Source organism: Maylandia zebra, linkage group LG5 (genome assembly GCF_041146795.1).
Source record: "Maylandia zebra isolate NMK-2024a linkage group LG5, Mzebra_GT3a, whole genome shotgun sequence".
Classification (NCBI taxonomy): Eukaryota; Metazoa; Chordata; class Actinopteri; order Cichliformes; family Cichlidae; genus Maylandia; species Maylandia zebra.
Window position 1 is genome coordinate 15,528,447 of NC_135171.1, and position 13,561 is coordinate 15,542,007.

General features: G+C 40.8%; 2 protein-coding genes and 3 non-coding genes across 6 annotated transcripts; 1 reads left to right on the forward strand and 4 right to left on the reverse strand.

Moving 5' to 3' along the window:
- Nucleotides 1-464: 464 nt before the first annotated feature.
- On the reverse strand, nucleotides 465-7,781 carry nop56 (NOP56 ribonucleoprotein homolog). Its single transcript, XM_004545226.4, has 12 exons — nucleotides 7,652-7,781; nucleotides 6,893-6,982; nucleotides 6,694-6,808; nucleotides 6,194-6,358; nucleotides 5,790-5,988; nucleotides 4,914-5,101; nucleotides 4,402-4,553; nucleotides 4,106-4,206; nucleotides 1,994-2,142; nucleotides 1,663-1,784; nucleotides 1,257-1,376; nucleotides 465-1,008 (listed from the first exon to the last, which is right to left on the reverse strand). The coding sequence occupies exons 1-12, from the start codon at nucleotides 7,652-7,654 to the stop codon at nucleotides 694-696; spliced, it is 1,719 nt and encodes a 572-aa protein (XP_004545283.1). The 5' UTR covers nucleotides 7,655-7,781; the 3' UTR covers nucleotides 465-693.
- Nucleotides 1,476-1,543, reverse strand: LOC111500510 (small nucleolar RNA SNORD57). Its single transcript, XR_002721143.1, has one exon. It is a non-coding gene; the product is annotated as a small nucleolar RNA SNORD57 (small nucleolar RNA).
- LOC111500512 (small nucleolar RNA SNORA26) lies at nucleotides 4,647-4,765 on the reverse strand. Its single transcript, XR_002721145.1, has one exon. It is a non-coding gene; the product is annotated as a small nucleolar RNA SNORA26 (small nucleolar RNA).
- Nucleotides 5,458-5,593, reverse strand: LOC111500511 (small nucleolar RNA SNORA51). Its single transcript, XR_002721144.1, has one exon. It is a non-coding gene; the product is annotated as a small nucleolar RNA SNORA51 (small nucleolar RNA).
- mlnl (motilin-like) lies at nucleotides 6,892-13,537 on the forward strand. 2 transcript variants are annotated; one of them, XM_076883852.1, is made up of 6 exons: nucleotides 6,892-7,031; nucleotides 10,278-10,455; nucleotides 10,871-11,002; nucleotides 12,860-12,961; nucleotides 13,182-13,287; nucleotides 13,425-13,537. In XM_076883852.1, exons 3-6 carry the CDS (start codon nucleotides 10,889-10,891, stop codon nucleotides 13,430-13,432), a joined length of 330 nt encoding a protein of 109 aa, XP_076739967.1. In that variant the 5' UTR covers nucleotides 6,892-7,031; nucleotides 10,278-10,455; nucleotides 10,871-10,888; the 3' UTR covers nucleotides 13,433-13,537. The 2 variants fall into 2 exon arrangements, with proteins under 2 accessions (XP_076739967.1, XP_076739968.1); XM_076883853.1 differs by having other exon boundaries at nucleotides 10,877-11,002.
- Nucleotides 13,538-13,561: the final 24 nt, after the last annotated feature.

Sequence of the window (13,561 nt, forward strand, 5' to 3'; positions counted from 1 at the left end):
CAGTTGTTTCAGACCTAAAAATTTAATATGCTGAAGATCTATAGACAAGAGTACATCAGATTTTCTTCTTGCATTAAGTTATGATTAAGCTTCAGTTAGCCTCTGCACATAATTGCCAAAAACTAGCCTTTCAGAAAGTCTGTGCAGGCATGACTATTTTAGTTATGTCAACAGTCCACACGAAAATATGTGGACTAGCCTCGATGAGCAGTGGTGTATTGAAATGTGCCTGCCTCCTCTCCATACCGATGAGGACATTCAGTACAGTGACTTTTAAATGCCAACTTATATAATCAAGGTCATTTGTGCCAGGTGAACCGACTGGACGGGGTATGTTACAGTAGTACATGACTACTTTTTTTTGGAAAGCTTCCCAATGATGGTTTTCAGGAAATATTACCTGTTAACAGTGATGCTGCTCCCCCACCCCCCCCAAAAAAATGTTTTTAACAAAAACAAAAAAATCTTGAGAGGCAATTTATTTTCAGAAGTGCAGGTAAATTCTACCGACTCCAAGGCACAGTTATAAGCATTCATTAGCAAAATAACCTGCATTCATACAAAAATAAGAGACAGTACAACAAAGCTACTGATATACTAGACATACAGTTAACGCCCTTATGTAGGGGTTATCTGAATTAAAGCAAAAACTGTACACAAAAATAAGAATTTTATTGTCCACACATCCATTCTTTACTCTGCAGCATCTTTTTTCTTCTTTTTCTTTTTCTTTTCAGTCACGGGTGTTTCTGGGGTTTCCTCTGGCTGTGTGTCCATAGCATCAGTTTTTCGCTTCTTTTTCTTTGCAGGAGTCTCAGTTTCCTCAGCTCCATCCTCGGCATCTGGAGCTTCCTCCGACTCTGCTTTTCGTTTCTTTTTCTTCTTGGCTGAAGTCTCTTCTCCATTTTCTCCAGAGGGGGCCTCCTCTGCCTGTGCCTCCATCTCCTCAGCTGCTTGTTTCTTCTTTTTCTTCTTCTTAAGAGTGTTGTCCTCTTCTCCATTCTCCACCTTCAGACAATAAATAAATAAATAAATTTAAATATCAGAAACACTCTTTTCAATGCTTGGAAGCCTGAAAGCCCAATGGCTGTGATACAGCTTTAATGTACGACTCTCTTCAGTGATCAAGCCCATTGATTAGGACCAGCCAATGGTTCGGAGTCTTCTTATATGGCATGCCGTACACTGAGAAGAGACCATGTTTGGGTCCCATCTCAAATCATAACATGCCAAGGCCACAGAAAAACAACACTTACCTCTGCGTCACCGTTAGCGTCTCCATTTTCTCCAAGTTCTTGTAACTTCTTTTCACGCTTCTTACGTTTCTTTTCCTTCTTCTCTAGTTTGCGTTTGATCTCAGCTGCAACATCAGTAGCCTAAGATGAGGAGAGAGAGAGAAAAAAAAAAAAACCCCCACGACAAATTCAGTTAAATCAGGGTAAAACAATGAGATTTTCCCCAGAGGTCCAGGGGCTGCATCAGGCTCATTAAATCAGCTTTTACCCTCACTGAGATGTCAGGGAAAGATGTCTCATCACTTACAGCATACAGAGATTGAAAGAATCAAAGATACTTTTGAAATGTCTTACAGGAACTTGATTCTCCATTTGTTAGGCCTTTGACAAGACATTTAAAAATCAATAATAAAAATCTCAAGCTAACCTCTTTGAGAGCCTCTTTCATGACATCCACATTTTTCCGTGGTACATCGCCGGTCTCATAGAAAGACAGCCGCTCTTCTACCTGTTCACGCAGCTTGTCACCAAACACGCTTGTGGGCAACTCTGTAAGAGAGCGAGAAAACTTCAGCTTAATCAACAAGCAGCGGATTATACTTGACTAATCAGTGTCCCTAAAAGACATGTGGCTCTGCTCAGGAGAAAGCTTCTCAACACCAACCCTAAGGCTGAATACTGTTGACGAAAAATATGAGCATCACTGCAATGATGCCACATGTATGTAAGCCGATGCAGGCGTGTGGTGGGTCACTCACCTGAGAAGCAGTCGATACGTGAGGCGATCGTGCACTTGTTTGCCAAATATCTGGAGATGCGGCCTTTGTTTTTGGCAGCGGCACGGCCGATGAAAGTCGAGTGGAAAATGAGGCCGTACTTGGGGGTGTTTCCACGCGTTTTCAGGGCTCTGTGAAAATACAGCTGCTTTCATAATCAGGATGAACGGCAGGTGTGAAATGTTACCTTTTCACAGTCTATTGGTCAAAGTCTATACACAGCAGTTAACCGGACTTGAAATACGCAGGTTTAACATGCAGTTTATCAGGAAGGACAACTACCAGTGACATGAGGTTCAGCCACATCCAAATGGCAGTACACACATTAACATATAGAACTAATATGCCAGCAACTTAACAGCTCCCTCTTGTGGACAACATTAAAATATGCACATTGGAAGGCACTTAAAAGAACACGTTTCATACGACTTAACTTTGCAGCTACGTGGACGTAGAGCTGGGCGATATGAGATTTTTTCATATCACGATATGTTTTTTTCATTTCAGGCGATAACGATATCTATCACGATATAAGCCAAATAACTATATTTGTAAGATTTAAATGTGCCGTTGCTCACAAGTAAAATGTGAAATAATCAGCAGCTTGTTTTTATTTAAATATTTATTTCCCATAATAAGTTCAACAGGGTAGATGTACTTAAGGAACATGAGACTTTTTCAGCTAAATAAAGGCAAATATTGCAAACTACACAAAAGGCAGCCGCTAAAGCGTTTAAGTTTCAAAATAGAACAAATGAAACTGACTAAATTGTCAATTCCACTTAGAAATAAAGTATTAATTCTAAAAATAAATCTTAGTTTGTTTTACAGAAGAACAGACAAAACTGACTAACTTTTGTCAATATCAAATAAACTGAGAACTAAAAGGAAATTCTCAATCTCTCCTTGTTGTATAGCTGAGCTTTTCAAACAGTTTTAACAGTTACTTTAGTCTGACAAAAGCCGAATGACGAATTAGCGCTTCCAGTCAGAGACTGAGGCTACGTCCACGCGTACACGGGTATTTTTGAAAACGGAGATTTTCCGTTTTCGTTTTAAAAAATAATCCCGTCCACACATAAAGGCAGAAATGAAGGAAAACGCTGCTATGAACATGCCAAAGCAGCAGGTGGCGCTAGATTCCTAACCGTGCAGAAATGTTGGCCAATCAGAAGTCTAGAAGCCTCGGTGGGAAAAAGTAAACAAAGCTGGGGCATAGAAGCAGAACCGAGTCGTATGTGTGGAGGGACAGTAACTGTGTGTATATGTAAGCATTTAAACACTGCAGAGAGTACAATTAACAGTATTGTAGAAATTCATTTCACCGAAACAATAACGTGGCGCACAGTGTGACGCATGCACCAGTTTATTGTATTTCCAGACTTGCTTTCGGCACAATTTACAGTGCACGCTACTCTGTTTTTTGTCAGACTTGAAATAGCCGAAATACCTTCACACTACGGAGCTTCTATGGCTCTTCCGTTCGACAATCTCTCCGGCATTGGAACCGTCATCTGTTTTCTCTTCGGTCACGCTCGGTTGATTTTTCTATTCGGCACACTCATTTCCTCCATTACGCGCTGGCTCCATTACCCGCTGGCTGCTTCCCAAACAAACACACGTGCGGCTTGGCACTTGTGCTGTACGTAACAAGTCACGCGACGTGACGCTGCGGCTGTGATTGGTTCAGCTCTGCGCTACTTGATTTGGATCGGCTGACCTTTTTTTTTTTTTTTTATTTTTTTTAAAGAGGACAAGAGCGGCGAGGTCTATCGCGATAGCTTAATTTCTCTATCGAGTAAAAGTTATATCGCGATACATATCGTTATCGTTCTATCGCCCAGCTCTACGTGGACGCTATCGCTAGAATTTAGTTTTAGACACTGTTGATGGTAACTTCAAACATTCTGTACTGTTATCCAAATTTCTACCTCTGTGCTGTGAGTGGGTGCTCAGACTGTGGGTGTGCATTTGGGCGAGCAGGATCACTCCAGAGGAGACTGGGTCTTCTCCAGTCACCCAGCTCTGCTCCAGCCCAGCCCTGCCATCACTGCAGCCACTTTTTTCCCCAGCAGGGAGGGGGTGCCCCAGTACCTGAACAGGGCCTTCTCTGCTCCCAAGATCTGAACCGTGGATGCTGGATACTTGGCGAGGTTGGTCAGACTGCCGGCGTGGGAGATCAGACGTGCTCCAACCTGGAGATAAGACAATCTGTTATGGCCCCCTTAAGCAAAAAAAAATAAATCACAATTTTGACACTGATGCACAACACAGTATGAGGACCATCAGCACCGAATACATTTTTCATCACACTGGCTCAGTGGATTGACAGATTTTGGTATAACATCATTGGTCCGTGTGTCGGGGTTAAAAATAAAACTTCGACTCACCACTTCTCCAATCAAGGCTGCCAGGTTTGGAGCCACTTGGCTCATCTTAGACCGCAGATACTCCTGCAGCTCCAGCCGGTAGGCAGCCAGAGACACGACACGACTCGAAAACCTCTCGATGTTAATCAGGTCAATGGGAGATATATCCATACCTGAAGACCAAACAACCAGAGGATGATCAGCATTATATTTTTAGCAGGTGCTGCATTTGTGACATTTAAACCAGTACATGGCATGAAACGTGAGATTGTTTCTCCCGACAGGATCCGCAGTGAGGATGCATGCCTTCACTACAGGTTTATGAGAGAACTACTCTACCCCCCTGTGTTAGACACCAAGGACACTTGTAGTCCAGAGTGGGCAAAAAAGGGGCACAATGTGGAGTATGTGGATGAGCCAGAGTCAAGCTGGCATAAATTAACTTTGGATATGGATGAAATTAACTTTGACCCAAGCGGGATGTGTATTTGTGAAATTATGCAGCACATACTCTGAATGTGTGGTGTACTCACCCATAGAGGAGCGTGATGCATCCAGGATGGCCTGAGCCTTGGCACTGTCCATCACCACCTCCTCTAAACTTTCTAGGTTCTCCTCTGACAACTCCTTCCTGTTTCCAATGAGCTGAGCCAGGCGGCAGTACATCGAGTTGTCGGACACAATTTTGATGAGCTCCGGAAAGTGGTAGCCATACCATTCACTGTAGATAAACAAGAGGGTGTTAAAACTTTGAGTGCAGGATTTTTGGACTAAACATTTAAATGCTGAACTACCCATTAAGATGGCACAAAGTTCAAGACTGCTGGAAAAATATCCCTTTCAAAATTACAGCTTCTCCTTCTCTTTAGATATCCAATTCTATTCACAGAGTCCTGTATCGGTAGGAAAAGCCTGGAGCTTTTAAGACTTGAATGCTAAAACTGACAATAACTGATGCCTAAATGTTCTAGATGATCTTGCACTCTGACAGTTTGCACCAGGATATTTCACACCAAAATGAATGCATGCGCCACAACACCCCAAACAGCTACAAGATGCTGAGCTAGTAAATATACACGATGTTCCACCCAACAGTGTTGCCTCACCAGATAACAGCTGGCAGAACAGAAGTGTTGGGAGTAACTGATGTACCTCCTGTTTCTATACAGTCAGCACTCTGAGGTGTGCTGTCTGTGGTAAGCATTAGGAGGACGCCCCAAAATGTGCGATACCCCGAACTACAAAAAGCCTGATGCAAATCTGTCAACAGAAAAGCCACAAAACTAGAGGTTGACATTAAAAAGAGTGAAAGATTAACAGCATGAAAGTTTAACATGTTCCCTAAACTGTTTAATTTTATGCAAAAACCAGTTAACCAGTCCTTTTACTGTGTGATGAAAATTTCCTACCGAACACGCATGGAGAAGGTGTTGATGTCTTTGTCCAGCTGATCCAACAGAGCAATGGACTGGATGATCATGTTATCTACCCTGTTGACATTAAACTTGACTTTAGCTCTGGAGTAGCTGTGGCCAAGACCCAACTGTGCCTTGGAGGCAGCCAGGGCAGTCAGACCTTTCACCAGAGAGTGGAAGTGCAGACGCAAACCTGACGGGACAGGACAGATTGAGAAGGTTTGCTGAGTGTTAAGAAGAACACCAACAGAAAAGTGCAGGTCCAACGGCTGTTCAGATTTTCAGTATGAACCTTCACGAGTTTCAGGATCACAAGCTCACATCACAACAGTCCACATTATTTTATAAACAGTATCGTTTTGCATATTTCGAAATAACTCTCAGGTAAAAATTCTCACCTCGCGTGATCTCAGCCACCACCCCTCCAGTTTGGATTGAACTGCTAAGTTCTTCTTGTAACGCTGCTCCAATCTTGCCATCAGAAACCCCCAACACTGATTTTTTCTTCCCAGACTGGGGCAGATTGGTCTCTAGGAACAGCTTCAGGTCAGCATGAACTACACCTGCAAGGGATGGAAGAGTTATATCTGTAGACATGTGGTTGAGATGGAAAGCCATCTATAAACTGCAACATGGACTATTGTGATATTATTATATTAAAGCCCGATAATTTGCCATCTCAGAACAAATTGGATATATAATTAAAGTAGTCTCATTAACAATTATTACAGATAAAAGAACAAATCAAAATCTGTCCATGTCTTTCCTCAGGTGTTCAGGGTTGATATGAAACTGTCAGCACAATAACTCAGTGGATTGACAGATTATAAAAACATCATTACAGCTGAGAACTTTTCCACACAAGATTTTTAAAGAGAAAAATGATAATCATACATACCTTCAGAGATGGCGTTCATGTTCTCCAGGGCAGCCTGGGCCGACTTAAAGGGGAAGAAGGCGGCTAAGCTCACCATGCTATTAAACTTTCCGAGGCTCAGCACGCTCGCCTCCACCTGACACAAAAGCACAATTATCAGTGCTCTGCTGAAAGAGCACACAAAACAGATAGTACACAGGAGTTAGGGAAGGGGACGCACCTGGGGCAGCAGCATGCCGATCTCCTCCACTTCTTTGACGGCGAATAGCGCATAGCCCGCCGCGTGCTCGAACAACACGTGCAGCAACACCTGGGGAAGGTGATCGTGCACAATCGAGTTAGACGACAGATGTCAACAGGTAACACTTGCAGCCAGCAAAAACAGGAAGGTGTTTCTAAAACTACGTTCAGATCAAGTGTTTATTAGTCCCCACGTGCTGACCAGCGAGACACAAGCTAACTTCACTTTCGACTAATTCCTAAGCTAAGATTGCAATTTTAGGCATAAATGTGCAGTAGCTTTTTCAAAAGTGTTTTTCTACTTCAGGTTTAGTTACCATTGCTTTGTCGTAACTTTCACACGTAACCACGTTGCAGTCTCGATGAACCCACGTGTCGACCTAGGCCCGCGAATAACGTGCTTGCTAAGAGCTAGCTTGTGCTAACACGGCCCCTAGAAAAGTACAATACCTGCTACAGCACTGTCAATATAACAGTGCTTCTGGTACGACTGCGACTAACACAGCTGGACACATCATTAGTCACTTTAAGTCTTTAAAGTAAGATATTTTTCCAGCTAATGTCAGCACTAGCGGAACTGCTCCCCAAATGTCGGAGGGCCTTTAGCTCGACAGAAATGAACTAAATCTAACTAGACATTTGTACTCTTAAAACCCAACTAACTGCAAAGAAACTTAAAGTGCATAGTTTAATGAACAATTTGCAGTCATGCCAAAATATCCAACCCCGCTCAGCTTACCATGATTGGAAAATCTCCGCGGCAGCACGCAGTTCGTGTCTGCTATGCTGCTTCACCTCAGCAAAAAGACTGCGTCCAAGCGTTTCAGCAAACTGCAGCGCCGCCCCAAATCCCGCGGTAGCAGCTTTGACATCGCGAGACCCGACCGAGAAAGCTTCAATTTGCTTCCTTTCCCCAATTTCCTATGCTGAAGAAAAAAAATATTAAAATATAAGGTTCTATTACGGAAGCGTAGAGCTACGGAAGCGTAGAGCTGCCACCCAGGCCAAAGAAAAATACAAGTGTATCACGTACGTTATAACGTGAAAAGTTTATTGTTCTAACAAGATACTTTTCCTGTTTGTACAATATACATTGTACGAACGTGATAATTATGTATATTGTAATAACGTGATATTATGTTGTTCAAACGTGAAAAGTATATTGTACAAACATGATAGTATATTGTACCTGGGTCGTGCCTGGGTGGCAGCTCTACGCTTCCGTAATCTATAGCCAGGGACTGTAGTTTAAAAAATACAGACTACCACATCGGCAGACTACCACAATTGATTCCAAATCTTACAATTAATATGCGATTTTGAAGTCCAGTTCAGTTTTAATTAAAGGCGCTTAACAAAAGCATTACATTAGCTTTTTAGGAGTTACAGCAATTTTTTATACAGTGTCCCCCCGGGTTAAAAACTAACTGTACAAAGTAGCATCATTTTAAATAAGATTTATTTATTTTTAATTGAAGGAAAATCCTATCCTGAAGTCTGTAAACCATAAATATCACCAAATGCTTTTTTCTTCCTTGAGATGCTCTGTTATGCTGGCACTCTTGCCACTTTGGTTGCTGCTTGTGTGTGGGTCTTTCTGGATTCAGATTTGTGTTTAATTACTTAAAAATGCTATATTAGGTTGGGATCAGATAAATAGGCAATTGAAGAATATCCCATTTCATTGCCATGGCTCACCAGTTGCTTTTGCATTATCCCTTGGGTCATTATATATTTGCACTGTGAAGTGTTGACTAATCAGTTTTGCAGTATTTGGCTGAATATGAACAGAATACCACCCTGTGCACTTCAGAATTACGTCTTTAATAATCATTAGGTATTTCTCTCCATATTTTTCTCTTCTTGTCATTGTGGTATAATTAGTCAACATTTACAACACTTACTCAACTTTGCAGGTTCTTTATATGTTTAATGGCATTGTTCTTGAGTGTACCTAGTGGTTTGCACCTTATTTTTATCCATGAACAGCTCTCTTGATCGTAGACTTGTTACAATGACATGGTTACCAAATCTAACCAAGTCAAGTGTTTTTGTGAATGTTTTTTTAACTCCTTCAGTTGCATCAACATTTCTTTGGACCTCTCATTGAGATTAACTGTCAAAAGCACTTGAATTAACGCCAAATGTTTCCAGCTGCTTTATTTGTCATGAAACAAGGGAGCAGAAAATTGCTTGTTAGGGACCTGTCCAGTTACCTTTGATCCTTTGAAAATGGGGGACTTTAGATATCAATGACTGTAATTCCTAAAAAGTTAATGCAATGCACCCCCTGAATTTGCTGGTCCCCCCACAGTGTCCCCCCACCTCAATTCTGGGAGAGTGAGTCTTAAGCTGCTTCTGCTCAGCTCTGCTGAGAATCATTAGTTATGGTTGGAATCAATCAATCAATCAATCAATCAATCAATCAATCAATCAAGAGTCCAAGAGTAAAAACATGGCATTGGAAGTGAGATTTTCCCCCTTTAAAGGGAAAATCCCAAATTCAGTACCCAGTGAGTGATGTCTTGAAACATTTGCTGTGGTTTTTGATTCTGTACGCCAAAGTTTAAAATGTAGATTTGAAAATATACAGCATGGTTTATTTTAAACTGTTTATACATATTCTTTACTAGTATTATAATATAAAGGTTATACAATTTCCATAATTTATCCCAAAGACTCTAAATCTCTAAATGTTACTTTAAAATACATACTCTAGGTGTTAGAAAAATGTAAGAGTCATAGTGTGTGTCATAGTGCTGGTGTTATATAAAGTGCTAGAGAAGGCATACAGAGCTTCATCTATGCATTTAAAATGTAATAAACCACATAGAACAATAGCAATGCCTGTAATAAACACTCTTGCTGAGTATTCTGACAACAAAATAAAAATAAATTGCAGTAACATTTCGCCATCGTGCAGGAAATAAGTCATGAGGTTTCCAAGGCACAGATGCATGTGGTTCTGTATGTGCACAAACACAAATTAGTAGCAGGTCATAAATGTCAGAATGTGTTAGATAATTACTTGGAGCCAAGGATATATGACTGACTTCTTTGAATAGACTGTCGAAATTGTTTCTATATTTAACTCAGTGCCTCAAACGAAAGTCACATAAAAATTGAGATTTACTTCTCAGTTTGCAGTTTGTCTTTTGTAGGATGTGTTATATACATACATGAGTTAATTCTACTTCCTGAAATGAGTAAAAATAAATGATTAAATGACTACTTAGATATTTTAAAAACTCTGCACAGTATACATTCATCTTATAATTTATACATACCAGTGAAGATTAGGTGAGCATACTAACCTAATAAAAAAAAATGAGCCAACCGTTCCTGAGCAATATTTGTGTTTCCAGGACTATGCTTGAAGGAGCTTGTTGAGGAGCGGATGTGAGGGAGGACAGTGAAAAGCTTAGGGATCAGGAGAGGGCTTGATATAAAGGCTGACAGCGACAAGCTGACACTCAGACCACTGGAGCTCTGCTCATTTTAAAGCACACTTCCTCAAGCAACTAACCAACGCTGACACAGCACGTGAGTAACTCCTGGCTTCTTGTGCTCCTGTCTCTCTCTGCCTCTAGGTCTTTCTCGTTTGTCTTTCTCTTTGATGTTCTGTTTTCATCTACTCACATTTGTGCACAGACCTGTCTTGCTGGTTGTAAATATGACTCCAACCTCTTATCTATCTCTTATCTATCTTGCTCCTGGAGGAGTTTGTTGTTCTACCCCCCCCCCCCCCCCCAGTCTTCTCCCTCCCTATCTCTAATGTATTTCCCAAATTCTGTATTACATAAGCATGAGATTCCTTGTGTTTCTTTGTCCGCTCTTGGTTACGTGCTGCATGTCATGTCAGATGTCGACCACAGCAAAATAGAGCCCCTTGGCCACCTTCAGACTGTATTGTGTGTGAACTTTCTGCTCTGTATATACCAATGTGTATGTTTCTAAGGGACAGAGAAAATTGAGCATGCGTGGAGCAGTTGCTGGTTGTGTGGTGCTGGTGTGCCTGATGGCGCTGCTGGTTCAGAGGACGGAGGGACACATCACGTTTTTTAGCCCAAAAGAGTTGATGCTGATGAAGGTAAGCAGCATGTGTGCACAGCTAGGGCTAAATTAGAGCTGAAAGAATTGGTCAATCCAGACCACAAAATCAGTCATGATTTTCAGTCATGAATCAGCTGTTTAGCTCATTGGTGTATGATCCCAAACTTTTCTGAAGGTTAGGATTAGTTCCTTTTACATACTGGTAAACTGATTACTACTGTTCCTGAAAAACCAAAAGGCTCTGTGAAATAACTGAAAATATTGTGGAATATTGCCTACAGACTTTTTAATGTAGCAAATAAAGAATTGGCCTATTAAGTTTTTGTTGTTGTTTTTTTCCCTAGCAAATAACACAGTAAGTACAGTCTATTTATGTAATGAATAGACTGAGCCAAGGTGTGAACCCACACCTTGGCTCAGGCGATTAGAGGATCATCAGGGGGTCCTTTTATCCCTCTGTGGGGGGTCACTCCCACTAGGTTTATATCTGGGACTCTCCACCATTTGACCTTAGAACTGAAGAAGCTTCTCGGATGAGAGGTGAAACGTCTTCAAGTAACTTAAAGAAGTCCAGACGCTTTTCTTTGCAAGCTCCTTTGACTACGATGACCTGGATGACTGAGAACCTTCACAGACATATTTATGTAATGCTTTTTAGTGACAAGAGTCACAAAGGATGAACAACATTTAAAAGTTAAAATTAAAATCAATGGAGAAGCATATTAAAACAGAATAAAAATAGATAAAAGCATAAATAACTAAAGAATGTCAACAAAAGGCCTCACTAAACAGAAAAGGTTTTACCTGTTTTTAAAGGACTCCACAGAGTTGGATAAACAGAGCTGGAGTGGTAAACTCTTCAAGAGCTTTAGTGCCACAGGCTGAAAGGCTGTGTCTCTTCCTAGTCTTTAGTCTAGTATGGGGACCAACTGGTAGAGCTTGTGAGTGAAAACAGCAAGCAGAAGGGTGTTTAACAAGAAGTTGCATGTAAGTGTGGGAATTTTAAAACAAATTCTCGACTCAACTGGAAGCCAACATAAAGAGAATAAAATTCGGGTAATGCAAATTCGCTTGCAGATGTGAAAGCGATGATTTATCTAACCCGGTAAATAGGGTGTTACAATAATCTAGGTGTGGTGACACAAATGCATGAACAATTTTCTCTAGTTCAAAGGTGTGGACCATACTTTGCGATTTAGAAATGCTCCTTAAGTGAAAGTAACAGGAATGTGAGATAGATTTTATGTGTGACTCAAAGTCTGAGGAGTCGAATGTTACACCATGATAACGAACACTGGTCTACGCAGATGAGCGAAAGGAAGCAATCACTTGACTGATTCTTGAATGTATTTCAAGAAGAGCCATAATCATGGCCTCAGTCTTGTTAGTTTAAAACAAGGCAATTACCGAAGCCACTGACTAATCTGTGATGAACAGTCAGCTACAGTGGACATCTGAATATCATTAGCATAGAAATGATACAAATTCCAGAAAAAAATTGAATCAAAGATCGATGCATGCTAAAGGAAGGATGGAAAAGGAAAATAATCATGGATCCAGAATTGCACCTTGTGGAATCTCACACGGTAGAGAAACAGTCCAAGTGGAGAATTTGCTCACTCACTGAGCTTATGTATAGTTTATGGCATCACTTTACTGCATTTTGACTGTCATTTTTCACTCTTTTCTAGAATTTTTCAGTTTTGTAGTTCTTGACCCTCAGGAAAGATATAAAACAAAATTTAGATTGCAATGAACTGCGATTTGTTTCACAAGATGAATAAAGGTTATTTTAAATTGTGACTTAAAGACAGAAGACAAAGCTTCTTAAGAAATTAAAAAAAGCAGCTTGTCTCATTTTGTTCATCTATGCGTGCATGTGTCCGTGCTGCAGGAGCGAGAAGGGAGAAAGGACATGGAGCCTCGATCAGAGGATGGCCAGTTTGAAGAAGTCACCGTCCAACAGGTTCCTCAGACAGAACGTGGTGGAAATCCTGTGAGTGCTTGCGCACACAGACAAACAAATTGCCTTCACAACTAGTGTAATATTTTCAATCCAGTCACAGTTAAAACACTTTTTAAATTCAACATAAGGCATTATTTTTATGTTTTATTTAACCTTTATTTATACGGGTAGTCCAATTGAGACTCAGTGTCTCATTTATAAGCGAGACCTGTTTCAGACATTAACACTTATGTGTGCATATTCTGCCCAGGAGAAGACCGTGGAGATTTCTGTCCGTCTTTCACCAAAACAGCTGGATCACGTGACTCCAGTGCTCGAAGAGATCATCCATGAAATAACCCAGGGGCGTCAGAAAGGTATTTGATTGGTGCAAGATAATTGGTGATAAGTCACATTTTTGAAAAAGCCACAATATGATCTTATCTAAAGAACCTTAATACATGCATGCAAATCTTTGTTAATCATAATGTTCTCTCACTGTCTGTCTCTGCAGCAAAGTAACAAGGCTGATAGCATGAGGGAATGAACGCTGTATAAATTCTTCGAAAAGCACAGAATGATTGTCTTACTGAATTAATCAATAAAGGGAAGTGATTGTGTCACTCATTCTAGTTTGCGCTGTAATTTCTG

What these genes read in the sequence shown, in the direction of transcription:
- nop56 (XM_004545226.4), bottom strand. An exon ending in TCGGCATGCTGCTGCCCCAG is followed by an intron (nt 6,809 to 6,892) that starts GTGCGTCCCCTT and finishes CTTTTGTGTCAG; the next exon opens with GTGGAGGCGAGCGTGCTGAG. An exon ending in TGCATCACGCTCCTCTATGG is followed by an intron (nt 4,554 to 4,913) that starts GTGAGTACACCA and finishes TTTGGTCTTCAG; the next exon opens with GTATGGATATATCTCCCATT.
- mlnl (XM_076883852.1), top strand. Translation starts at nt 10,889, where the DNA reads ATGCGTGGAGCAGTTGCTGGTTGTGTGGTGCTGGTGTGCCTGATGGCG. An exon ending in AAGAGTTGATGCTGATGAAG is followed by an intron (nt 11,003 to 12,859) that starts GTAAGCAGCATG and finishes TCCGTGCTGCAG; the next exon opens with GAGCGAGAAGGGAGAAAGGA. An exon ending in CAGAACGTGGTGGAAATCCT is followed by an intron (nt 12,962 to 13,181) that starts GTGAGTGCTTGC and finishes TATTCTGCCCAG; the next exon opens with GAGAAGACCGTGGAGATTTC.